At 42.6% G+C, this 25673-nt stretch overlaps 1 protein-coding gene across 1 annotated transcript; it reads left to right on the top strand.

The window, feature by feature from the left end:
- The first annotated feature begins 13933 nt into the window (after window positions 1-13933).
- On the top strand, window positions 13934-23262 carry DEFB123 (defensin beta 123). The gene is made up of 2 exons (XM_055266172.2): window positions 13934-14108; window positions 23034-23262. Exons 1-2 carry the CDS (start codon window positions 14051-14053, stop codon window positions 23177-23179), a joined length of 204 nt encoding a protein of 67 aa, XP_055122147.1. The 5' UTR covers window positions 13934-14050; the 3' UTR covers window positions 23180-23262.
- The last annotated feature ends 2411 nt before the right edge of the window (window positions 23263-25673 follow it).

Below are 25673 nucleotides of genomic sequence, written 5' to 3'. Positions count from 1 at the left end.
GGTAGGGGTCATCTGTGGTATCCTGAATAGGAAGCCTCAGGATACCACGGGAGGAGTCTCAGGAGCTGTCTCTCCCATGTTTGTGGCAAAGGCCGGCCTACCTATCAGTGAGTCCTTTGGGTTTATTGTCATCTTAGGTGCTACAGGGGCTGTCACGCCTTCCCCCAGTTCATGTGTGGCCACTGGCAGATCCTACCTTTGACAACACCAGCACCTTCAACTAGGATGTGGTGGAGACCCAGATAAAGGTACTCCAGCCTGGATATGCTTCTGGACAAAGTGTAGATGGTCCCTCAGCGCCATTCCCATCGGTAGCCCAGAATCTCTCCTTCCAGTTGGTTTCATAGACTCTTGATGCTGTCCAGACCACAGGGATATTCAGCCTTAGGGGTTTCTGTGTTGTCCAGAGCATGATAGGGGCCTGCTTCGTAGCATCACTCAACATTAACTCTTAATGTATCTTTTTTCAATATTTATTCAAGATTTTAAAGATGCAACAGGAATGCCTTCTTTCCAATGACTTACTTGGCTGTAGTTGGAGATGGGGTTAGATGGGATGGGACACTCAATACATTTTCTTTCTTTTTCATTGCTCAGAGGTAAACTCAGTGTCCAAAAGGAGGCAAGAGAATGCATTAAGAATTTGCTTGCCTAAATAGCCTATGGTAGATTTTTCTTTCCTCAGAAATGGGGAAAGAACAAAGGTATAGGTGTTTCTATTTGAACAGAAACAACGACACTCTTGTTCATTGCATCATGAGCATCTAAAGATATACTAATGCCTTTGTCATAATAAATTTGTTATCATGAAGTGTTAGTTTCCTAGCACTGCCATAACAAAGTACACTTGCCATAACAAACTGAGTGGCTTAAAGTAATAAAAATTATTTTCTCTCAAAGTTCTGGAGGTCAGAAGTCCAAAATCAAAGTGTTGGCAGTGTTGCTTCCTCTTTAGGGCACAGAGGGAGAATCTGTTCCATGCTCCTCTCCTAGTCCATGGTGATTGCTAAATGATCATTGGCTTGTAGCAGCGTAACTCCAATCTCTGCCTCTGTGGTCATACAGCATTCTCCCTGTGTGTCTCTGTCCAAATTTCTCTTTTTTTTTCTTTTTCTTTTTTTTTTTTTTTGAGACAGGGTCTCACTCTGTTGCCCAAGCTATAGTGCAGTGGTGAGATGTCAGCTCACTGCAACCTCCACCTCCTGAGTTCAAATAATTCTCCTGTCTCAGCCTCCCAAGTAGCTGGGATTACAGGCACCTGCCTCCACACCAGGCTAATTTTTGTATTTTTAGTAGAGATGGGGTTTCACGCTGTTGGCCAGGCTGGTCTCAGACTCCTGACCTCAAATGATCCACCGGCCTCAGCCTCCCAAAGTGCTGGGATTACAGGCGTGGGCCACTACCCCCGGCTGAAATTTCTTTTTTCTTATAAGGATACCAGCCACTGGATTAGAGCTCACCCTTATCCAACATGACTTCATCTTAACTTTATTACATCTGCAAATATCCTTTTTTTTTTTTTTTTTTTTTTTTTTTTTTTGAGATGGAGTCTCTCTCTGTCGCCCAGACTGGAGTGCAGTGGTACAATCTTGGCTCACTGCAAGCTCCGCCTCCCGGGTTCATGCCATTCTCCTGCCTCAGCCTCCCGAGTAGCTGGGACTACAGACGCCTGCCACCACGCCCGGCTAATTTTTTTGTATTTTTTTAGTAGAGACGGGGTTTCACCTTGTTAGCCAGGATGGTCTCGATCTCTTGACCTCGTGATCCGCCCGTCTCGGCCTCCCAATGTGCTGGGATTACAGGCGTGAGCCACTGCACCCGGCCCAAATATCCTATTTCCAGATAAGTCACATTCACAGGCACTTGGTGTTAGGACTAGAACATATATTTTGGAAAGACACACTTCAACCCACGACAGATTTTTTTTTTTAATTCTTATTATGAGTGAAACTGAACATCTTTTCATATGTTTAACACCCTTTTTTACCTTTTCTTGTGGACTGTCTGTTCTTATTTTTGTCTATGTTCAAATAATTTTTTAGTAGTATCTTCCTCCTCTTTGTATTTTTTTGTTCCCCGTTTCTAGAATTCTTATTTTTCAGATATTGGGCTCTCTGGACTGATTCTCTAATTTTATATATGTTCTCTCCTGATTTCCATCCATTTGGCTTTTTCCCTCTAGTTTCTCAAAAATTTTAATCAAATTTGTCTTCCAGCTTTTCTATTAATCTTTCTTTTCCATTTTCTGCTATTATATTTTTTATTTCTAAGAGTTCTTATTTACTCCCTAACTTTTCCTTTTTATAATATCTTATTCTTGTTTCATGGTTGTAGTAGCATCTCTAATTTCTCTTGAGGCTTTTAATAATGTTTTCCTCTCTGCAAAATCTATTTCCTATAACTTGTTTGTTGGTTGGTTGGATGGTTGATCTGTTTTACATTAGATGTTTGCCTCTCATCAGTGATCATATGGCTAATGATCCTTAATTGTGTACTTACATATAAAAGTGTGCCATTGCAAAGCTTATTAGAAACTCAATGAATGATTTTGTTCTGTTTGGTTTGGGTATCTAATTTTCATAATAGATACTTTAATGGCAATATTTGTGGTTCCTTTGTTTGTTTGTTTGCTTTGTTTTGCTTTGCTTTTTGAGACAGTCTCGCTCTGTCACCCAGGCTGGAGTGCAGTGGTGCTCACTGCAACCTCCGTCTCCTGTGTTCAAGTGATTCTCCTGCCTCAGCCTCTTGAGTAGCTGAAATTATAGGTGTCCACCATTCTGCCCGGCTAATTTTTGTATATTTAGTAGAGACAGGGTTTTGCCATGGTGGCCAGGCTGGTCTCAAACTCCTTACCTCAAGTAATCTGCTGGCCTTGGCCTCCCAAAATGCTGGAATTACAGGTATGAGCCACTGCAACTGGCCGATATTTGTTAATTTTTAAGAGTGAGAGATTAAAATGCTGATTAAGCACATGAATGGGGCTTACCAATTGTGACATTGACAGTAAGGTGATTTGACTGGGTCATTTAGTGGAGAAATGCCAGTGTCAGTTTTTTTAGGATCTTTTCTTCTTCTCTACTAATCTCCTGCTGGGAATTCTGAGAGCTAAGTGGAGAATGAAGCCTGAGGGCTAGATAGTTTCTCAACAACCAATAATCTCCTGCTGGGAATTCTGAGAGCTAAGTGGAGAATGAAGCCTGAGGGCTAAATAGTTTCTCAACAACCAATATACATGCTTCAGCTAATCCTCCCATTTTCTGCTTACTCAGTTTATCTTCAGTGATGCTTGGAATCCCCAGGTTCAGAGAGCCTCTGTTCACCCTTGCTATAGAAAGCCGTTAAGTCTTTTTTTTCAGGATTGGGGTAGTATAGTATGATAGGTATAGAGTGAAGGCTGGCTGCATGAAAAGGAGAAGGAATAGAGTATCTAAGGATTTGATTCTTAAACACTATTTCAACCAAACCTCCTTATTTTAACTCCTCCACATTTCTCCCTATTTCTAGATGTTTATGGTGCCACTAGATTCTGAGCTCTTATTAATTTTGTGGTTTAAATTGGGTTGGTCCTTTGTTTTCCCCACTTCCAGCTTTAATTCAGTTTTCTTTAGACTGCTTACTCATTTCCAGCTCATCCAGCTACCTTCTATCTTCTAAATTGTTGTGTCCTCTATTTCATTCTCCTCATATTTATTGGCTTATGACTTTAAAAAAAATGTTGCTATAATTGCTGTCGCTTAAGTGGGGTTTGGGGAGCAAATAACTAAAAATATTTGTATTCAATCCACTATTCTTACCCAAAAGTCAATGGTGTGCTTTTATAAATTGTATTTTATTTTAATTTGTGATGTTTAAAAATGCTATTGGCTGGGCGCGGTGGCTCACACCTGTCATCCCAGCACTTTGGGAGGCCGAGGCAGGTGGATCACCTGAGGTCAGGAGTTCGAGACCATCCTGGCCAACATGGTGAAACCTCATCTCTACTAAAAATACAAAAATTAGCCAGGTGTGGTGGTGGTGGGCACCTGTAATCCCAGTTATTCAGGAGGCTGAGGCAGGAGAATCACTTAAACCTGGGAGGCGGAGGTTGCCGTGAGCCAAGATCACACCACTGCACTCAAGCCTAGGCGACAGAGCAGGACTCTGTCTCGAAATAAATTAAATTTAATTTAATTTAAATTTAAAATGCTATTAACATTGTTTTTTATTTCTAACCAGAGAGTGTTAATTTGGCATATTATATTAACTGATTTTCTAATTTTAAATCCAACTTGCATTCCTAGGATAAACCCAACTTAGTCACAAAGTATTGACATTTTTACATATTTCTGGACTTGCTGTGCCAGTGTTCCATCTAAGATTTCCACATCTATGTTTCTAAGTGAGATTGGCTTTCCTAATTCTGTACTCTTCCGGTTTTACAGTCAAGTTATGCTGGCCTCATAAAATGAATGGGGAAATACTCCTTTTCTTTTTTTTTTAAAGCATTATTTATACAAATGCATTTTATTGTTTTAAACAGAACAAAAGAAGAGGCAGAAAATATTTGCATACAACAAATCCTAGCTTACAAATGTAGTTTTTTTAGCGGTGATGTCTCTAATCACCATTCAAGGATTTTTTTTTTTTTTTTTTAAATTTGCTTCACTGTGTCTTGAGCCCTGATATTGCAGAAAAGCACATCTGGCATAAAGTGTATACCAGTGTCTCAAACCACTGGAAGAACCAGGAGAGCAAACAGGATTTTTCTTAGGGGAAATACTCCTTTTCATCTTCTCTCGGAAAATTTGTGTGAACTGAAATTTTTGTTATTATTATTTATTATTTGTCCCACGAATGTTTGGTAGAACTTGTGGGTAAACTATCTGGGACTGGGACTTTCACTCTTGACCAAGATGGAGTGACAGGGACTATATTGATCTTTCCACCTGAAACAACTAAACAATCAGGCAAAAAATATAAATCGATACTTTCTAAAACATTAGACATTGAGGAATGGAGGACAGTGTTTCTTGAGATATGATAAATAAACAGTGTGAGCTCTGTGATTGCCCCACCTTATTGCCTTGAGAGAAATTTCAGACTATAAGACAGGAAGACAGGAGGCGGGAAAAGTCACGTTTTTGTGTTTCTTTTTTTCTCCTTTCTTGATCTCATATTTGAATTGTTTTTCTCATTCCACTTTTCCTTTCTGCCATTTTAAAAGTTACACCTTCTATTTATATATCTAATGGTATGTTTTTCAAATCTTTTTGACCATGACACAGTATATTTTACATAGTGATCAAGATATATATATTATGATATATAAATGACATAGAATCATAATATATATGATATACATATATTGAATTATCATTGAATTCAATTATTGATTGATTGAATAAAAAGTTCTATGAGACAGTAGTTGCTTTTACTGAAAGCAATGTCTTGTCTATTTTATCCTACTCTATCCTGTTTATCACTTTCTAAAATGATTTCTTGACTGTGATGGAAAGACTCTAGGAGTCTTTCCCCTTATCCCTGCCTCCTGTTACTCATGCATTTGAGATCTCCTTCCCTTGAGTGTAGGTAGGACCCGTGACTTGCTGTTAACCAACAGAATACAGGTGGCAAAGGTGATGGAATGTAATGTCTGTGATTACATTGCATAAGATTATAATCTATCTTGATAGAAGTCCCTCTCCCTTGCTGACTTTGATGAAGCAAGTGACCATGTTCCATGTTAGGGAGGCACACATGACAAGAAACTGAGGACACTCCCAGCCAACATCTGGCAAGAAACTGAGACCCTGGGTCTTACAACCTATAATGACTTGCAGGCTGCCAACAACCACATGAGCATAGAAACATATTCTTCCCCGGCAGGGCACAGTGGCTCATGCCTGTAATCCCAGCACTTTGGGAGGCCAAGGCAGGCGGATCACAAGGTCAGGAGATCGAGACCATCCTGGCTAACACGGTGAAACCCGGTCTATACTAAAAATACAAAAAATCAGCGGGCGTGGTGGCGGGCACCTGTAGTCCCAGCTACTCAGGAGGCTGAGGCAGGAGAATGGCATGAACCAGGGAGGCGGAGCTTTCAGTGAACAGAGATCGTGCCACTGCACTCCAGCCTGGGTGACAGAGCAAGACTCCGTCTCAAAAAAAAAAAAAAAAAAAAAAAGAATTGGACAAAAGAGACAAAGCCAAGAAATTGGACAAAGAGAATCTGAATGATGAAAGAGTCAGAGGGCAAAGTTGTACATTGCCCAAGCGTTCTGATAGAGAACTTAAAGATGAAACACTAAGGCTGGGCGAGGTAACTCATGCCTGTAATCCCAGCACTTTGGGGGGCCAAGGCGGGCGGATCACTTAATGTCAGAAGTTAGAGACCAGCCTGGCCAACATAGTAAAACCCCGTCTCTACTAAAAATACAAAAATTAGCCAGGCATGGTGGCGGATGCCTGTAATCCCAGCTACTTGGGAGGCTGAGGCAAGAAAATCACTTGAACCCAGGAGGTAGAGGTTGCAGAGTGAGCTGAGATCGCACCACTGCACTACAGAGCAAGACTCCGTCATAAATAAATAAATAGATAAGCCAAAGAGACCTGAAGGTGAGAGCAGCAGAGACTACAGGGAGAGGGGACGGGATTATGAAAGAGATCAGGAGCACATACTTTGAGAGAGACAGAGGCTGAAGCAGCAAGAAGAGTGCCGTAGGCAGAAGGAGTTCTATGAGAAAGAGAAGACTTTTAAGAGAAAAGAAGAAATGAAAAAAGAGAAAGAAGTACTTCAGGATAAAGGAAAGAAGGCTGAAAGCGCAAAATCAATAGGCAGCTAAGAAAAAAACTGAAAAGAAATAAGTGGTCAAGAAAGATTGCATAAAAAACAAGGATCCAGCGACATAGCTTTACCAACCAGGAGCTCGAAGCCAAAATCAACTCTCTCCCCTGAAGACAGCACCAAGTCTGGAGATTCAGCAATAGAAAAAAAGCAGGAAGGTGGTATTAGCCATAGAAAAGAAGGAGGAGAGGAGTGATAAGTCCAGATGGCCTTAGATGTCCTGACTGTCTAGGCAGCCAAGGAGCACATGTTAAGCAATCGGGAAGTTCCCTCAGGGCAAAGGAATAGAGAGAAAGGGGATCTCTGTACTGGTGGGGTACACTGCAGAGGAGTAACTTTTACATCAAAGCAAGAATCTGATTGGTGGTTCAGAATTGAAAGTATAATTTCATTGTTTTTGCAGTTTCTACAAATTAATTTTAAAGTGTCAGAAAAAGGTGATGGCTAGGACATGCATTGCAATTTGCAGAGGAAAATGTCAAGTGAGGACTCCATTATGTATCACATGAGAGGAAAATAAGAGCTGGTTCTAAAATCAAAAGCTGTTGTTCACCCTGAATTGAATTTTCTTAATTTGGGTGGAACAGAGTCGTTCTGAAGTCTTGTTCTGATCTAGTTCTATTGCATTGTTGATGATAACTGTTGACTTTGTTTAGTGTAGAAGCAACAAGCATGTCCTTTTAGTACAAGTACAGTGAAGAGTAAAACAAACTTTCATTGATGCAAAAATTTAAATAGTGACGTTACTTCTGTATCCAGTGTCTTAAAGTTTTAGGATTAGTTTTAGTTTTGTGTTTGCTTACATGAGCTTAGTATAAAGAATATTTTAAACATCTCATTTTGTCTTCAGCATTTTTTCTATTAAGAGGTAAAATGTAGGCCTTGCTTGACTCTTGACAATCCAGTGTATGTTTGATCTTAGATCTCATAACCTGAGTGCATCTCTTCTCCAGGAAGGAAACTGCACCAATGTCTGTTCTTGTTAAATGGCAATTTTTAGGGCTGGGCACAGTGGCTCATGCCTGAAATCCCAGCACTTTGGGAGGCCGAGGCAGGAGGATCACCTGAGGTCGGGAGTTCGAGACCAGCCTGACCAATACGGAGAAACTCTGTCTCTACTAAAAATACAAAATTAGCTGGGTGTGGTGGCACTTACCTGTAATCCCAGCTACTCAGGAGACTGAGGCAGGAGAATCGCTTGAACCTGGGAGGTGGAGGTTGCTGTGAGCCGAGATGGCGCCATTGCACTCCAGCCTGGGCAACAAGAGCTAAAGTCCATCTAAAATAAATAAATAGCAACTTTTAGTCTCAGCTTGTTTTGTTTTGATGTCAATAAATAGTAACAGCATTCAAAAAAAAGGCAGGCACGGTGACTCACGCCTGTAATCCTAGCACTTTGAGAGGCCGAGGCAGGCAGATCACCTGAGCAGGTCAGAAGTTCGACACCAGCCTGGCCAACATGGCGAAACTCCGTCTCTACTAAAAATACAAAAATTAGCCAGGCATCATGGCGCATGCCTGTAATCACAGCTACTCAGCAGGCTGAGGCAGGAGAATCGCTTGAACCCAGGAGGCAGAGGTTTCAGTGAGCCGAGATTGCACCACTGCACTGCAGACTGGGTGACAGAGCGACACTCCACCTCAAAAAGAAAGGATTTGGGTATCATCTAGGTAGTGTGAATTTTGTCTGCAAGCCCATGTGAGGGTTTAATTATATTTACAAGTCCTTCTCCCATCTCCGTTTAGTGTTGAGACTCAAGATAGGCCATTTTCTCTATGATTCTCTCAATGGGGCATGTATTCTTATTTCTAATTCACCTTCACACTGATGTCATAGCCCTTTGAAGTCCAAGATTTACACAGAGGGGTCTCCACTAAAGGTTCCCCAATTTAGCTTTCTTTTCTGCTTATTGCATCACTTAATGTTATAAAAACCAATAGAGTATGGGTTAAGTTGCTATAATTTTTAAAAAATCAAAATACAATGACTTAAATAGAAGAAAGTATATTTTCTTCTCGCATGATGGTTCAGAGGCAAGTAGCCCAGGGATAATGAGACAGCTTATCATCCTCCACAGCCAACTTTCATCCCATTTTTTAATAAGTGACTACTCCAGTTTTCTTGATTCCCCAAAACAATAGGAAAGGAAAAAGGAATGTAGGGCAAGCAGGTACCTTTTGTAAGACTATGACCAGGAAGCCATACACATCACTCCAGCTCACATCCCGCTTGTTAGAGCTGACTTGCATGACCACACCTACTGGATCTTACCCAGCCATATGGTTCTAAATACCTCTATACCCTGAAAACTCCAAAATTTATATTGATAGCCTGAAGCTCCTCTCCAAGTTTTTCTGACTCATAACATATCTAACATGATACCTCCATTTGAATGTCTAACATGTCTGAGGTGGTTTTAAAACATAACTGAAAATGGCCAGGTGCAGTGGCTCACGCCTGTAATACCAGCACTTTGGGAGGCTGAGGCAGAAGGATCACCTGAGGTCAGGAGTTCGAGACCAGCCCGGCAAACATGGTGAAACCCCATCTCTACTAAAAATACAAAAATTGCTGGGTGTGGTGGTGCATGCCTGTAATCCCAGCTACTGCGGAGGCTGAGGCAGGAGAATTGCTTGAACCTGGGAGGCGGAGGTTGCAGTGAGCCGAGATTGTGCCACTGTACTCCAGCCTGAAAGACAGAGGGAGAGTCTATTTAAAAAAAAAAAAAAGCCATAATTGACAATTATTTGATATGCCTCCATCAAGGGAAGAAATTTCCCTCTTCTTGAATCCAGGCATGTTTGTGACTGCTTTGACCAATCGAGTTCAGCAGAAGTGATGCTTTCAAGGCTTGGTCTAAAAGGGTCATACAATCTCCTGTTTGTTTGCTGTAACCCTCACTCTTGGACCCCTGAGATCCCATGTAAGAAGTCTTCCCACTCTGCATGAAGCCCAAGCCACATGGAAGGATCATGTGGGTGCTTTGGTTGACAGCCCCAGATAAACCCAGCCTTCAGGTGCCACACATGAGTGAAAAAGCTTCCAGATCCCACCACCCTAAACATTCAAGTCTTCTCAGGTGAACTCTCAGGTACTGTCATTAGATAATGCTTTCTGTACTATTTCTGCACGTCAGATTTATTAAATGATTATGATGATGTTATAGTATATTAATCATAAACAATTCATGTATTGTCCTAAGCCTTTTACCTACATTATTCCCTGTGACAATTCAGTGAAATAGATAACTTTAAGATCTCTTTTTACTTATGAAAACTTTAAGTCCATAGAGGTTAAGCAACTTATACAGTGTCAGAAAGTTCACAAATGGAAGATCAAGCACTTAACCCAAGTCTGTCTTGACTTCAAAGTTTATTCTTCAGAACAAGCATCCAATAGGGGCTCTATAAAGTCAACATATAGTGACAATTTGTGACATCAGAATTAGTGGTTAGGAAAAACTCTCCCAGGAGGTTCCTATTTGAGCTAAAACATGAGTGGGAGGAATGAACCAGTCACAAGAAAATCAGGAAGAACATTGCACATAAAGGAAATAGCAAGCACAAATGTCTTGAAGTAGGAACACGATTCGTGCATTTAAAGGAAAGAAGGAGAGCCAGTGTGGCTGAAGAGTAGTGGGAGAGGAGCAATTGCTATGAGATGAGGTCAGAGAAGTATGCAGCAACCAGATCATGTAGACCAAGAGGAAGAGTAGGAATGTATCCTAGTGCAAAGGATAGCCATCAGATAAATCAACATCTAATTCACATTTTTAAAAGGTAAGTCTTTAAAAATTCATATTTTTAAAAGGTGCGGTGGCTCATGCCTGTGGCTCACACGAGGGCTCCCAGCACTTTGGGAGGACAAGGCAGGAGGATCACTTGAGGCCGAGGGTTTGAGACCAGCCTGGCCAACATGGCAAAACCCCATCTCTCCTAAAAATACAAAAAAAAATTAGCTGGCATGGTGGCGTGTGCCTGAAGTCCCAGCTACTCAGGAGGCTGACGCACGAGAATTGTTTGAACCTGGGAGGCAGAGGTTGCAGTGAGCCAAGATCGCACCACTGCACTCCAGCCTGGGCAAAAGAGCGAGACTCTGTCTCAAAAAATAATAATAATAATTAAATAAATAATAAAAAATAAAAGGTAAGTCTAGTAGCTCAGTAGAGAATGCAAAATCTGAAAGCAAGATGGAAACCCTACCTGAATATCTTGAGCTGAGAGTGAAGGCGATTTGGCTCCCCAAAGGAAAATCAAGGGGCTGTCACTAGAAGAAAAGGAAATCACTGCTGAGCATACAAGGGTCCACTGCAAAGCCTTAGAAGTAAAGTTTCTGGATTGCAGGGCCTGCATGTTTTAAGGATTTTGATATTGACAAACAACCTCCAAAAAGTTTGGATTTGGATTTGGATTTCCATGATCAAGATATCGTTCTTTCCCTGCATCCTAGAAAAATCTAGGATCATCAATAAAATAATACTCTTGGCTAGTGTGGTGGTTCACACCTATAATCCCAACACTTTGAGAGGCTTAGGCAGGCAGATCACTTGACGTCAGGAGTTCAAGACCAGCGTGGCCAATGTGGTGAAACCCCGTCTGTACTAAAAATACGAAAATAACTTTTTTCTTTTTTTTTTTTTTTTTTGAGATGGAGTTTTGCTCTGTCTCCCATGCTGGAGTGCAGCAGTGCGATCTTGTCTCACTGCAACCTCCGCCTCCTGAGTTCAAGCAATTCTCCTGCCTCGGCCTCCTGAGTAGCTGGGATTACGGGCACATGCCACCACGCCTGGCTAATTTTTGTATTTTTAGTAGAGATGGGGTTTCACCATATCTGCCAGGCTGGTCTCAAACTCCTGACCTCAAGTGATCCACCTGCCTTGGCCTCCCAAAGTGCTGGGATTACAGGCATGAGCCACTACACCTGGCCTAAAAATACAAAAATTAGCCGGGCATGGTGGTGTGAGTGCCTGTAGTCCCAGCTACTCAGGAGGCTGAGGGACAAGAATTGCTTGAACCCGGGAGGCAAAGGTTGTAGTGAACTGGGATTGCACCACTGAACTCTAGGCTGGGAAATAGAGCAAGATTCCATCTCAAAACTACATATATTTTTTTCTTGCCAATTTGATTGGAGAAATGATACCTCACCGTCATCTGAATTTGTTTTTCCTTGATTCCTGGTGAGGTTGAGAAGTAGGCCTTTCTGACTCACCATGAACAGGCTATGATGTCTGAGGTGTGCCTGGAGGTGCACATATAAGTCTCCCTCTGCTCCCTTGACATCTCCCTTATCCCCTGCCCATTGTGGTTACACAGCTACTCCAGAGTCCTCAGGAGGACTACAAAGGCTTCAAAACAAGAGCAAAACTGCTATACTGACTATGCAAGGAGCAGGCCCAGAGATGGATAATGATTTTGCAAGACCCACACAGTGCACTTGGGAGTTGGGGTCAAGAGAAAAGACCTGTGATATAAGTGGTTCAGAGACTTGGGGGCTGATAACAGCAGCCTAGAGAATCCTTATGTGAAAACCCAATTACCCTGCCCTGTTTTGGTGTTGAAAACCTGGACTGCTGCATTCTTTTACTTCTGTGTCTTTTATATAGAGAACCATATAATATGATGGATATATTGATCCCTACTGCAAATCTGCCCCAAATCCTTAATTGAAGAGATTGAGACCCACAAAAAAAAAAAAAGTAATTCTTCCAAGGTCACATAGAAAGCTAGTAGCAGAGTCAGGACTAGTTACCCAATATTTTCAACTCTGCTGTCACTCTCAATACAAAAATCCTCCATATATCCTGGCATTTCAGGCAGTAAGAGAATCTCTTCTTTTAGGGAGAAAAGAATCCAACAGATACATTATTTCTCCAGGCCTGGGCAACAGAGCAAGACCCTGTCTCCAAAACAACAACAAAAACAAAAAAACAAAAAATAGTTTTTAAAATTAAGAAAAAAAAAAAAGAAATGAAATGAGCCTCCTTACCAAAAATGAACAGCACAGAAAAGGTGGACTTCTAGGCTTTCCACTGAGTCCCTTCCTAGCCAGTGTCTCTTCTTCTCTTCATTGTAAGGGTTTTAGAAAGAATTATTTACACTTGCTGACCTCACTCTTTCACTTACCTTTCAGTTTTCAACCCCATTGATTATTTTCTGCCCCTACAGAAATGGCTTTCACTGTTGTTGTTGTTTTTCCCTTGTAATCCCTCTGTATGCTTTTATACCCTTGACATCTGTTTCAAGCAGGGTCCAGTCAGAGAAACAGTAACTACAGGATGCAGCTACCACCCGAGGGCTGAGGGAACTAAAGGAAAGAGAATGCCTTTTCTTTTCTTTTCTTTTCTGAGATGGAGTCTCGCTCTGTCGCCCAGTCTGGAGTGCAGTGGCACGATCTCAGCTCACCGCAGCCTCCCCAGGTTCAAGCGATTATCTTGCCTCAGCCTCCCGAGTAGCTGGGATTATAGGTGTGCACCACCATGCATGGCTAATTTTTGTATTTTTAGTAGAGATGGGGTTTCACCATGTTGGCCAGGCTGGTCTCGAACTCCTGACCTCAAGTGATCCGCCCACCTTGGCCTCCCAAACTGCTGGGATTACAGGCGTGAGCCACCGTGCCTGGACAAGAATGAGTTTTCAAAACCCGAGTTCAGAAGAGGGATTCTGAGTGGTTGGTTCTCAGATCTCTGAGGAAGGGGAAGGATGGCCCTAGGGGGAGGTCCACTGCATGTTAGAACCCAGCAGGGGGCTGTGACAGACAGGCTGGTGCTCGGATCTTCATCTCTTTCTGCCATTTTCCTCTCAGTTTTTGCTCCGGTTATGTCATATTTCTCATTTTCAACACCAACATGAGCCTTTGCACGGACATTCCTCCACCTGGAACCCCATTTCAGCTCATCTACCTGTTGCTTTGTATTTATTCTTCAAAACTCTGCCATCTTCCCTGACCTTCTGGAGCCAGTGTTTGTGGCGCCTCCTGCTGGTCACTGGGTTCAGGCAGTTTGGAGCTGGGTGGAAGGACGGGTAGTATATTAAGTCTTGGGCCCTGGACCTTGTTGGCTGACCTCTCCCTGCTGACCTAAATGACAAAGGAAGGCGTGCCCAGTCAGAGTGTGAGGGCTGTACCCGTGGGCAGCTGAGGGAGTGCGAGCCACAGGCCGGGCACTCTCCCTCTCCCATTAGCTCAGCCGTGGCATCGGACTTGCAGCTTCACTTTGGGCTGCCTTAGCCATGAAGCTCCTTTTGCTGACTTTGACTGTGCTGCTGCTCTTATCCCAGCTGACTCCAGGTAACCTGAACCTCCTTAAGGAAGGGGCAGGGCTTAGAGACTAAGTCCTGGTCAGGGAATCCCAAGGGCTAGAAGGATGGGCTGCAGGTTGGCATCTGGCACCACATATAGGAGGCAGGAGGCGCCTCACCAGCAGCAGGTGCCAGCTGATAGATGACAACTACGACATCCAGAGCTGCTCTCAGTGGTTCCATCCCTCCTCTTCCTGCCCAGCTCCAGGGAGTATGTGGGGGTGGCCTAGTGTGTGAGGAGGAGTGGGAGGGGTGAGCAAGAGAAGCAGGAAAGAGGAGAGGCAGATATGGCCCTTTTGCAAAATAATCCCCAGAATGAACGAAACTTTGTGAAGATCACAGCCACCTTAATGGGAGAGAAAGCTCATTTGTACTGTAGCTGTCTCTGGACCAGACTCTGCACTGGAAGCTAGGACTACGGAGATAAATGACATGGCGCCAGAGGAGGTAACTGGGGGAGACAGTTAAATAGCATTTACAACCCAGGGTGACACGTCTGTGACAGTGGGAAACCAGGGGGCTGAGTACACATGGTCCAGCCCAGGCTGAGGGAAAGGAGAGTCCTCCTGCAGGGATATCCTGAGTCCTAAAAATTGAGTCGAAAATAGAAGAGGAAGGAGAGGGGAAAGCAGAAGGGTGTCCCAGGCAGAGAGGTCAGCCTATGCAAAGGTCTGGATGTGGGAGAGAGCATGGGAGCGTCGGGGACCTGCATAACATGGAGGGGTGGGTTAGGAGAGAGGTGGGGGCAAAGCTGAGGAAGCATTCAAGCTCCAGGTCTCAGTGGGCCTCAAATACCAGGTGAGGGACCCATGAGAAGGTTTAAACAGAGAAGGACCCTGGTCAGACCTACCACCCACCAATTTCAGCATGAGCCACCTATCTCTTCCTGCTCATCTGGTAGAAGTTTCTACCCACCTGAGGCTGTCGGCTAACCTTTCTACAGTGTCAGAAACGTGTGAATTTCCTAAACAAGCTGACCTCAGTTCTTGTGTCTTCCTGAGGCCCTAAAACACCACTCACTTGGAGTAGAGAGGAAAGCCCAGACCCTGGGTTAAAACCTGCGCCATCATTTTCTGATTCTGTGACCCCCAACAAGAAGCTCAGCTGCTCAGAGTATCAATTTCCTCATTTCTCAAACTGCAATAACATCAAGTGTGTAATAATATCAGGTTGAGGGAACAACATTGAACACACTGAAATTTTGGTCTGCAAAAGAAATATGGCTTCTTTATTTTCCATAACTCACCAAACTTTCCCAGGAACTTCCATCCTGACTGTGGGAGTTAGTGGTGGGAGGAGCAGGACTACAGAGATAAATGACATGGCACCAGGGGAGCAAACTAGGGGAGACAGTTAAATAGCACTCACAACCCAGGGTGACAAGGCACATAGGGGCTGGGCCTGAACTCAGCAGTTCAATATTTGTCTTTTCTGGTTTAAAATGATTTCTAAGCTAATTCAATCTCTTTTGAATAAGTGTTGATTCTTTCAGCATGTCTCTTTCTTCCATCACCCCTTCTCTTTCCTGGGATAGTATCTGGTTACAGGAAAAGTAACTTGATATGTCATCAAATAATTAATTGCTTCATTCAGTAAATACAGTTGAATGGATTTCTTGTTCCAAGCACTGTGGTGGGTGCTAGAGGTAGAATTGTGAACAAAACAAGATAAGCAAAATCTCTGTCCTCTTGAAGCTTACCTTCTACTGGAGGACCCAAAGAATTTGAAAATTAAATGAAAAATATGATATGTCAGATAATGAGTACAGTGAGCAGAATAGGCAGGAAAGGAAATAGTGAACACTAGGGGGAGGGGAAGGTGATTTGCTTTTTTTTTTTTTTCTTTTTTTTTTTTTTTGGAGACAGATCTTGCTCTGTCACCCAGGCTGGAATGTAGAGGCACGATCTTAGCTCACTGCAACCTCCAGCTCCCGGATTCAAGCAGTTTTCATGCCTCAGCCTCCTGAGTAACTGGGATTACAGGCGCCTGCAACCAGGCTTGGCAAATTTTTGCATTTTTAGTAGAGATACGGTTTGGCCACGTTGCCCAGTCTGGTCTTGAATCCCTGACCTCAAGCCATCTGCTTGCCTCAGCCTCACAAAGTGCTGGGATTACAGGTTTGAGCCACCATGCCGGTCTTTGCCATTTTTAAGGGGGTGTTCATGGAATGTCTCACTGTGACCTGAGGGAACAACTGGGATGAGCATGTGGATATGGAGGGAAGGAAATTCAAGCTGGGGAAAACAGCAAGTGCAAGGGCCCTGGGATAGGAACATAAGGAGGTGGGGTCAGGTCCTGGGCTGAACCCTTACTGACTTCTGGGATCATGTCCCTCACTGGACGTGGTCAGTGAGTGTCCTGCTAGCACTTACTACTGGATTTCATGACTGATGAAATCTCTCAGCCCTTTTGGGGTCCCCACTGACTCGACCCTTCGTCTCAGCCAGATCTTCCATCTGGTCCCCAAGTTAAGGCTGTTCGCACCCTCCCTTACTGCCTTCTGCACTAGGGGTGTACTCTTGGCAGGTTCCTCACTGGTTTTCCTATCTCAGCCAGAGACAAGGGAACCTGGGGACCTTCTGGGTCTATTTCATTCAACAGAGAGCTGACAGCGATGTTCAGCCACTTCCCTCAGCCATTTCTAATCCCCCTTCAGGTAGCACCATGTGGTGCTATATCCATGCTAAAGATAAGAATTTCTCTAAAGAGCTACCAGTTTCCCTGAGCTGTGCTCTAAGAGGCAGAGAGTAAGTGTCCTCTGCATTGGCAATTTCTTTCGACCAATCTGGGCATTCATAGCAAGAGACTCTCTTGCCCCTACCTTTCTCACATTAATTATCTCTACTTCCTGAGTGTTCAGGTCAACCAGTAGACTGCTAGCAGGAGACACACGAAAGGCCTTTGTCCCTAGCTTGTTGGTGGGTCCACCATCAGGCTGGCAGAATGAGGCATGGGTTCTAGCAGGGCTGTCAGGCCCACTGCTGCTGCGGGAGCCGGATTTAAACTTCCAGCTTCCCTGGAAATTATGGGCAGAGTATTTCCCCTCTACTTCCTGTTGGGTATGGTAGTGGTGACAGAGGTTAAATGGAGGCTACTTTAGCCGGACCCTCAGCCTTAGCCTCCTACAGCTAATGGTGAAGTGGTATTGTCTGAACCCCCCAGGTTCACCTAATAATGTATAAAGGAGCTCTTTGAAATTTGGAAATCCCTGAGCTTCCTTAACAAATGTTGGTCCTTAAAAGTGTCTTTCTATGCACAACCCTTATCTCATCTAAGCTGAGCAATGAGTTTGTTGTTCTGTTGTTCACCATTCCCCCAAAACCCAGAAACTCTGCCCAGTTCTGCTTTTTGACAACCAATGGATTTTATGATTAAAGGGGATTGAAATATGCATCACTTTAATATTTTCAAAATATTGTCATACTCACTGTTAGGTTAATTGTGGGAATGCAGAAGACATATGTAAAGCCCAGAAACCCAGCAGAGATGAGATTTAGGTGGGACACCTGCCCTTCCATTATACATCGTCACAGCACCCTGAGTTCTTTCTTTATAATTTTCATCATACTCTAGTTAATCAAATATCTGGGTATCTATTTTTTAATGGCTCTTTCTCCCCTCATTAGACTGGAAGTTCTCTGAGGGTAGGTGTCTCACTCATTTATAGTTTTATCTCCAGTGTATAGGCCTCTCAGTGTGTACATGTGAGTATTTCCCTGGTGTAGACATCTGGAAAGGAATTGCTAGGTAAAGACTGTGTACAGTTTTAAAATGTGTAAGTTATTGCTCAGTAGGCTCCACAGATGCTAAAAAAAGTGTATGAATGTCATTCCTCTCACTCACCAATAATTCCTCTTGACACTCTTAAATTAAAAATTGAGATTTTGTTGTTAAACAGTGGCTTTTTCCTTATCTTTTAGTAAACTAAAACACAGAATCACAGATGCTGCACACCACATCATACAAGTGTGCAGCTTAATGGAGGTTATAAGTGCACATCTTTGTAACCACCATGCAGGTCAATGGACAGAGCATTGACAGTCACCCCAAAAACGTCTCCACCTATTCCATCCATCACAATTGTCTTCATCTCCCAAGTTAAGCACTCTCCTGACTTTCATAGCAATCAGTTCTTTGCATTCCTTCACAGCCTCATTGCTAGGGGTGCATCCCTAGACACCCTATTTATACTGTTAAAATCTGATATCTCTTTAGATTCCTTGAATTTTTTAATTTACTGGTTCCATTTTCATCTCTTTCTTATCTTTACAAGTTATCTGTTGAAAAAAATAAGTCATTTGATCTATAACTTTCCACAATTTTGCTGATTGCATACTCAAGGTAAAATTCAATGTGTTCCTCTGACCTCTGCATTTCCTGCAAATTGGCACCTGTATCCAGAGGTTTGATCAGGCTCAAGTTCTCCCATTTTGGCAAAACTTTCAGTGGTGATACGTTCCTTCATTAGGAGGCACATAATATCTGGTTGTCTGTCTTTTAGGACAATAGGAATCAATGATGCTCAAAGCCTAGGTCCATTAATTTTTTGGCCATTTCAAAATGATAATATTCTATTAAGTGATATTCTTTATTTAGCTGGAACAGTCATATGAAAAAGATACTCCTCGTTGTCTACTATTTGATTTCTTAGCAGTATAGTTCATATAGGAAAGACAATACATGCTTGATGATTTTTCTTTATTTATGAATCTGCACGATAACGATCTATTGTCCTATCTCCCCAAATTGCGATCAAATAATTTTTTTTGTTGTTTTGTTTAGATGGAAGCTAACTCTGTCGCCCAGTCTGGAGTGCAGTGGCACGATCTTGACTCACTGCAACCTCCGCCTCCCAGGTTCAAGCAATTCTCCTGCCTCAGCCTCCCAAGTAGCTGGGATTACAGGCGCACGCCACCACGCCTGGCTAATTTTTGTAATTTTAGTAAAGACAGGGGTTTCACTATATTGGTCAGGCTGGTCTTGAACTCCTGACCTCAGGTGATCCACTCCCCTCCGCCTCCCAAAGTGCTGGGAGTACAGGCATGAACCACCACACCCAGCCGACAAAATAATTTTTATATCATTAAAAATGCATGGATTTAACTATACTTAATGAATTTGCATTCATTACGATCTTTATTCTTACGGAAACTGAAATTGTCCCATCCGTGGCTAGGGGGAGCCTCTTTAATATGATCTTTGAGCCTTATTTTACATATCCCTGGTAACCTTTGATAGCTTACTTGTGATCAAGTCCATCTAATAAAGACCACAAGGACACACTAGCAGTCTGACAGATCTATTAACTTACCACAGCAAAGGAAACTGCAAACCAAAGGGCCTGTGGGTGGTTGGGGGTGCAGGAGGAGTCACCAAACCAGGAAACAAATAGGGTTACTGTAGGATGACGGGAAAGGGCAGATTCAAGTATAATGTAAATGAAGCAGGGTCTGATAGACCTCAAAGCAAGGCAGGGCCACAGGGCAAAGTGTAAAGGAATTAACATCAGGCCTAGGCTGAGAAACGGATTCAGGATCCCGTTTCCACAGAAAGTACAAAATGAGGAGAGTTGTGGAATTTTGTATTCCAAAACCCCTTATCTGACACCAGCACCTGGCTCTGAAATCAAGGATGCTTTTCTGTACTGAAAGGCTCAGTTCCTGGGGGAAGAATATATCGTTTCCTTCTTGCTGATATGATTTCAAATACAAAGTTTCCGAGAGCTGTGATTAGAGAAAAGAGGGTTTCTCAGTACTTTGTTCTTTTGTTAATTAACAAACGCAGTTTCACAGGTTCACATTGGCTATCTGGAGTGACGAGATAGTCTAGGCTGGTCTTGTGCAGTTCCTGCGCCAGGTCTTGAATTAGTTCTGAGTTTTACAGCAGACATCTTCACCCCAGTCTCACCTCAAATAAAAACATGCCAATTCGCACATTGTGTAAGAACCTTAAAACAGTACACTGTACTTCCATTTCACCTCTCCCAGCCTTTGTGCTATTGTCATACATTTCACTTCTACATATGCTAAGAACTCCGCACTACAATGCTGTTATTTTACTTTAAACAATTATCTTTTAAAGAAGTGTCTCGGGAGGCAGAGTCTGCAGTGAGCCGAGATCACGCCACTGTGCTCCAGCCTGGGCGACAGAGTGAGACTCCATCTCAAGAAAAAATAAAAATAGGCCTGGCACGGTGGCTCACACCTGTAATCCCAGCACTTTGGGAGGCCGAGGCGGGTGGATCACCTCAGATCAGGAGTTCGAGACCAGCCTGACGAACATGGAGAAACCCCGTCTCTACTAAAAATACAAAATTAGCCAGGCGTGGTGGCGCACGCCTGTAATCCCAGCTACTTGGGAGGCGGAGACAGGAGAATCATTTGAACCCGGGCGGCGGAGGTTGCGGTGAGCTGAGATTGCACCATTGCACTCCAGCCTGGGCAACAGAGCAAGACTCCGTCTCAAAAAAATAATAATAATAAAAATAAAAATAAATAAATGTTTAATTGAGAACAAAAGTTGTTTACATTTACCCACATAGGTGTCAGTTCTGATTCTCTTTACTCCTTTATGTAAACATCCAGATTTCCCTCTGGTACCATTTTCTTCTGCCTGAATAACTTCCTTTAACATTTCTTGTAGTGAAAGCTTTCAGTGATCAATGTTCTCCGTTTTCAAATACCTGAAAAAGTCTTTATTTCTCCACTTTTAGAATATTTTTCCTCTGCAAAGAATTTTGGGCTTTTTCCTTTTATTACTCTAAAGATCTCTCTCTGCCATCTTCTAGTGTGCAGTTTCTGACGATAAGTCTTCTGTTTTTGTTTTTTTTTTCTTTGAGACAGTCTCACTCTGTCACTTAGGCTGGAGTGCAGTGGCGTGACCATAGCTCACTGCAGCCTCGACCTCCCAGGCTCAAGTGATCCTCCCACCTCAGCCTCCCTGGTAGCTGGGACTACAGGTGCACAACAACACACCCAGCTAATTTTTTTATTTTTATTTCTTTGGAGAGACAGGGTCTCACCTAGGCTGGTCTCAAACTCTTAGGCTCAAGCAATCCTCCCACCTCAGCCTCCCAAAGTGCTGGGATTTCAAGTGTGTGCCACCACACCCAGCCTCTTCCAGTATTTTTACCTTTTCTCCTATGTACATAATGTGTCTTTTCTTCTGGCTTTTTAAAGATTTTTTTCTTTCACTTGATTTTGCAATTTGGTTATGATATGCCTTTGCATGTTTCTCTTTTGGTTTTATTCAGCTTATAGTTCACCGAGGGTCATGGTTCTATGGGCTTAGAGTTTTCATCAAACTTGAAATTTTTCAGCCATTATTTCTTCAAATACTTTTTCTGCCCCTCCCCTCTCCTCTCCTTTTGGTATTCCAATTACATGCATGTTGGACTACTTGTTATTGTCCCATGGGTCACTGACACTCTGCTCTTTTTTCCCCTCATCTTTTTTCTTTCCATGTTTCATTTTGGATGATTTCTGTTGCTATGTCTTCAAGTTCATTTATCTTTTCTTCTTCAGTCTAACCTGCTATTAATCTCACTAAGTATGTTTTTCATTTAATATTTAATGTTTCATCTCAACTATTCCATGTGAATATATGCATATATATGTTTTTTTTTTTCTTTGAGAGTTTTGCTCTTGTTGCCTAGGTTGAAGTGCAATGGCACAATCTCGGCTCACTGCAACCTCCACCTCCCGGGTTCAAGCGACTCTCCTGCCTCAGTCTCCTGAGTAGCTGGGATTACAGGCATGTGCAACCACGCCCAGCTAATTTTTTTGTGTGTTTTTAGTAGAGATGGGGTTTCTCCGTATTGGTCAGGCTGGTCTTGAACTCCTGACCTCAGGTGATCCACCCTCCTTGGCCTCCCAAAGTGCTGGGATCACAGGCTTGACCCACCGTGCCCGGCCATGAATATTTTTTACATCTTTATTTCTTCTCATCATGCTCATGGCTTCCTCTACCTTTTTTACTACTTGGAGCATATTTATCATAGCTGTTTTATCATCCTTGTCTGCTAGCTTCATCATCATCGTCATTTCTGTGTTGGTTGATTTGTTTTTCTCCTGGTTATGGGTCATATTTTCTTGCTTTTTCTTTTGTATGCCTGAAAAATATTTTTACACTTTCGGTTTCTGTATTTTGTTACACTCCATTAAAGAGTGTTAGATATTTTTCTAGCATGCAGCTAAGTTAGTGGGAATCAGATGAATATTTTCAAGACTGACATTTAAGCTTTGTTAGGATGGGTACAGGGTATTCTTTAGTCTAGGGTTAATTTAGCCCCCACTACTAAGCCAAGAGCCTTCCGAGTACCAAATGCTGCAGATTTTACAGGGTCTTTCCACTCAGGCAGGTGGAAACACAAGCTATTCCCAGACCTGTGCAATCACTGGCAATTGTTCTGCTTACTTCTTTTTGGTGTTTGGCATTTTTCCCCCCAGGCCTTTGGTAGTTTCCTCTTGCACATGCACAGAAAGGCACTTAACGACTAGAGGGCGGGCCAGACATGGTGGCACATGTCTGTGGTCCTAGCTCCTCGGGGAAACTCAGGTGGGAGAGTCCCTTGAACTGGTAGGAGGAGGTTTGCAGTGAGCCAAAATCATTCCACTGTACTCCAGCCTGAGTGACAGAGCAAGACTCATCTCAAAAATAAAAAATAAAAATAAAAAAAAGACAACCCACACACATAAAGGCTTTATTCAGCTGATGTACCAAGGTCACTCTCTCAGTCAAAGGTGGGGAGCAAAAAAACAGAGTAAAGGAAAAACAGTGATAGATGAAAAGAGTCAAAGGCAAAGGAAACAAGGAACCTTCTATCTCATCTGTTTCCATCCTTTTACAGACCTTTCAAATCCAGAGCCTACTTCTTAGGACTGACACTGTCTCCCTTCTTTCTGCTTTGTGTCAGGTGGCACCCAAAGATGCTGGAATCTTTATGGCAAATGCCGTCACAGATGCTCCAAGAAGGAAAGAGTCTATGTTTACTGCATAAATAGTAAAATGTGCTGCGTGAAGCCCAAGTACCAGCCAAAAGAAAGGTGGTGGTCATTTTAAGTGCTTTGAAGCCTGAAGCCATGAAAATGCAGATGAAGCTCCCAGTGGATTCCCACACTCTATCAATAAACACCTCTGGCTGATCCCTGCGTTTGCCTGTTAGTGAACCCTAGCAGCTCCCAGGAGTGCCTTTCAGGTGGTTTGGGACGTCAAAACTGTTTTCACAATAATAATAAGACTTTTTTACTTTTTTTTCTTTTTTTGAGACGGAGTCTTGCTCTGTCACCCAGGCTGGAGTGCAGTGGCGCGATCTCAGCTCACTGCAAGCTCCGCCTCCCAGGTTCATGCCATTCTCCTGCCTCAGCCTCCCAAGTAGCTGGGACTACAGGTGCCCGCCACCACGCCTGGCTAATTTTTTTTTTTTTTTTTTAAGTAGAGATGGGGTTTCACTGTGTTAGCCAGGATGGTCTTGATCTCCTGACCTCGTGATCTGACTGCCTCGGCCTCCCAACATTTTTCACTTTTTTAAGATCTCTCTTTCACAGGTGTATAGTGGAATTTTCTGGAATCTCCATGACATATAATGACATAATTGTTCTGGCAGCTGACCAAAGATGTGCTTATGTGCTCTTGTGTAGAATTTTTTAAGGTAGAAGGCTTAGGTATAAGTATGCTCATTTTCAGAGATTCATGCAATTTGTTCTCAGTAATTCTACTGTCCTCTTACAAACTATCTTTGGTTATATTATTAACTGTAATAATTAATCTCTATACCTTCATTATTATCTAATAAGTCATTACTTGGAAATCCCACAACTTACCTTGTACCACAAGAAATAAGAACACTTTTGTCGTCTCGGTTTGCAGAAGTATTTTGTTCTAATTTTTTATTTTTTATAGAGATGGGGTCTCACTTTGTTACCTAGCCTGGTTTTGAACTCCTGGCCCGCCTCAGCCTTCCAAAGTGCTAGGAATACAGGAATGAGCCACCACTCCCACGAGGCCTTGCAGAGGTATATTAACAACAGTCCTAGCTGTCTAACAGAAGAAACGACAAGCTCTCCCTTAGGGAAAAAATAACACCTATTCTAGTCTCTATAGTTCTCTTAAATACAATTTCTGACATATATACAATTTTAAAATTATAAGACATGCACAGAAGCAGGAAAATATGACCCATTATCAAGAATAAAAATAATCAATTAGAAGCAGACTCAAAGATGGTGATATAGTTTAGATCTGTGTCCCCACCCAAATCTCATGTTGAATTGTAATCCCCAGTGTTGGAGGTGGGGCCTGGTGGGAGGCGATTGGATCATGGAGGTAGATCCTTCATGAATGGTTTAGCACCATCCCTTTCGTACTGTTCTTATGATAGAGTTCTCACAAGATCTGGTTGTTTAAAAGTATGTGGCACCACCTCGCTCTTCACTTCCCTCTGCTCTGACCATGTAAGACAGGCCTGCTTCTCCTTCACCTTCTGCCATGCTCAAAAGTTTCCTGAGGCCTCCTCAGAAGCCTTCATGCTCCTTGTACAGCCTGCAGAACCATGAGCCAATTAAACCTCTTTTTTTTTTTTTTGAGATGAAGTCTTGCTCCTGTTGCCCAGGCTGGAGTGCAGTGGCACGATCTTGGCCTCCTGTGTAGTTGGGATTATAGGCGTGCACCACCATGCCCAGCTAATTTTCATATTTTTAGTACAGACAGGGTTTCATCATGTTGGCCAGGCTGGTCTTGAACTCCTGACCTCAGGTGATCCACCCTCCTCGACCTCCCAAAGTGCTAGGATTACAGGCGTGAGCCACCATGCCTGGCCTAAACCTCTTTTCTTTATAAATTACCTGGTCTCAGGGTTTTTTTTAATAGCAGTATGAGAACAAACTAATACAGATAGAGCAGTTGTTGGAATTAACAGACAAACTTAAAATAGCTATTATAAATATGTTAAAGAAATTAGAAGATTGAAAAAATGAATGAAAGGATGAAGAATTTAAATACACAGAAAAATAGTGTATTGTTTTCCACTGCTGCATTACAAAACCACTCCAGAACTTAGTAGACTAAAATAACAACTATTTGTTATTTTTCACAATTCTGCTCATTAAGTGGTTCTTCTGATATTCTCACGAGGTCATTCATGCTACTACATCTCTCTTCACGTAGCCTCTCCACCTCAAAGAAGTTAACCTTGGCTTCCTCTATGATGGCTGGGGCCAACAGCCTGCCAAAGTGCTAGGAATACAGGAATGAGCCGCCATTCCTGGCCTTGCAGAGGTATATTAACAACAGTCCTAACTGCCTAACAGAAGAAAGGACATGCTCTCCCTTAGGGAAAAAATAACACCTATTTTAGTCTTATAGTTCTCTTAAATACAATTTCTGACATATATGGGTAAATCTCAACATCCAGCATTTCTCAAATTTCTGTTTGTATTACATTTGCTGAAGTCCCACTGGTAAATCATATGCCAGTCACTGTGAAAGAGGACTACATAAGGGCATGAATACTAAGAGGATGATTCATTGCATGATGGAAACTCTAAGAATAAATTGG

This window comes from Symphalangus syndactylus, chromosome 24, assembly GCF_028878055.3.
Source record: "Symphalangus syndactylus isolate Jambi chromosome 24, NHGRI_mSymSyn1-v2.1_pri, whole genome shotgun sequence".
NCBI lineage: Eukaryota > Metazoa > Chordata > Mammalia > Primates > Hylobatidae > Symphalangus > Symphalangus syndactylus.
The sequence above is the reverse complement of the archived record's forward strand: the minus strand, read 5'-3'. Positions and strand labels throughout refer to the sequence as shown.

Excerpts from the sequence above, each read along its gene's own strand:
- DEFB123 (XM_055266172.2), top strand. The coding sequence starts at position 14,051 with ATGAAGCTCCTTTTGCTGACTTTGACTGTGCTGCTGCTCTTATCCCAG. Across the intron at positions 14,109-23,033 it reads CTTATCCCAGCTGACTCCAG|GTGGCACCCAAAGATGCTGG; the intron begins GTAACCTGAACC and ends GCTTTGTGTCAG.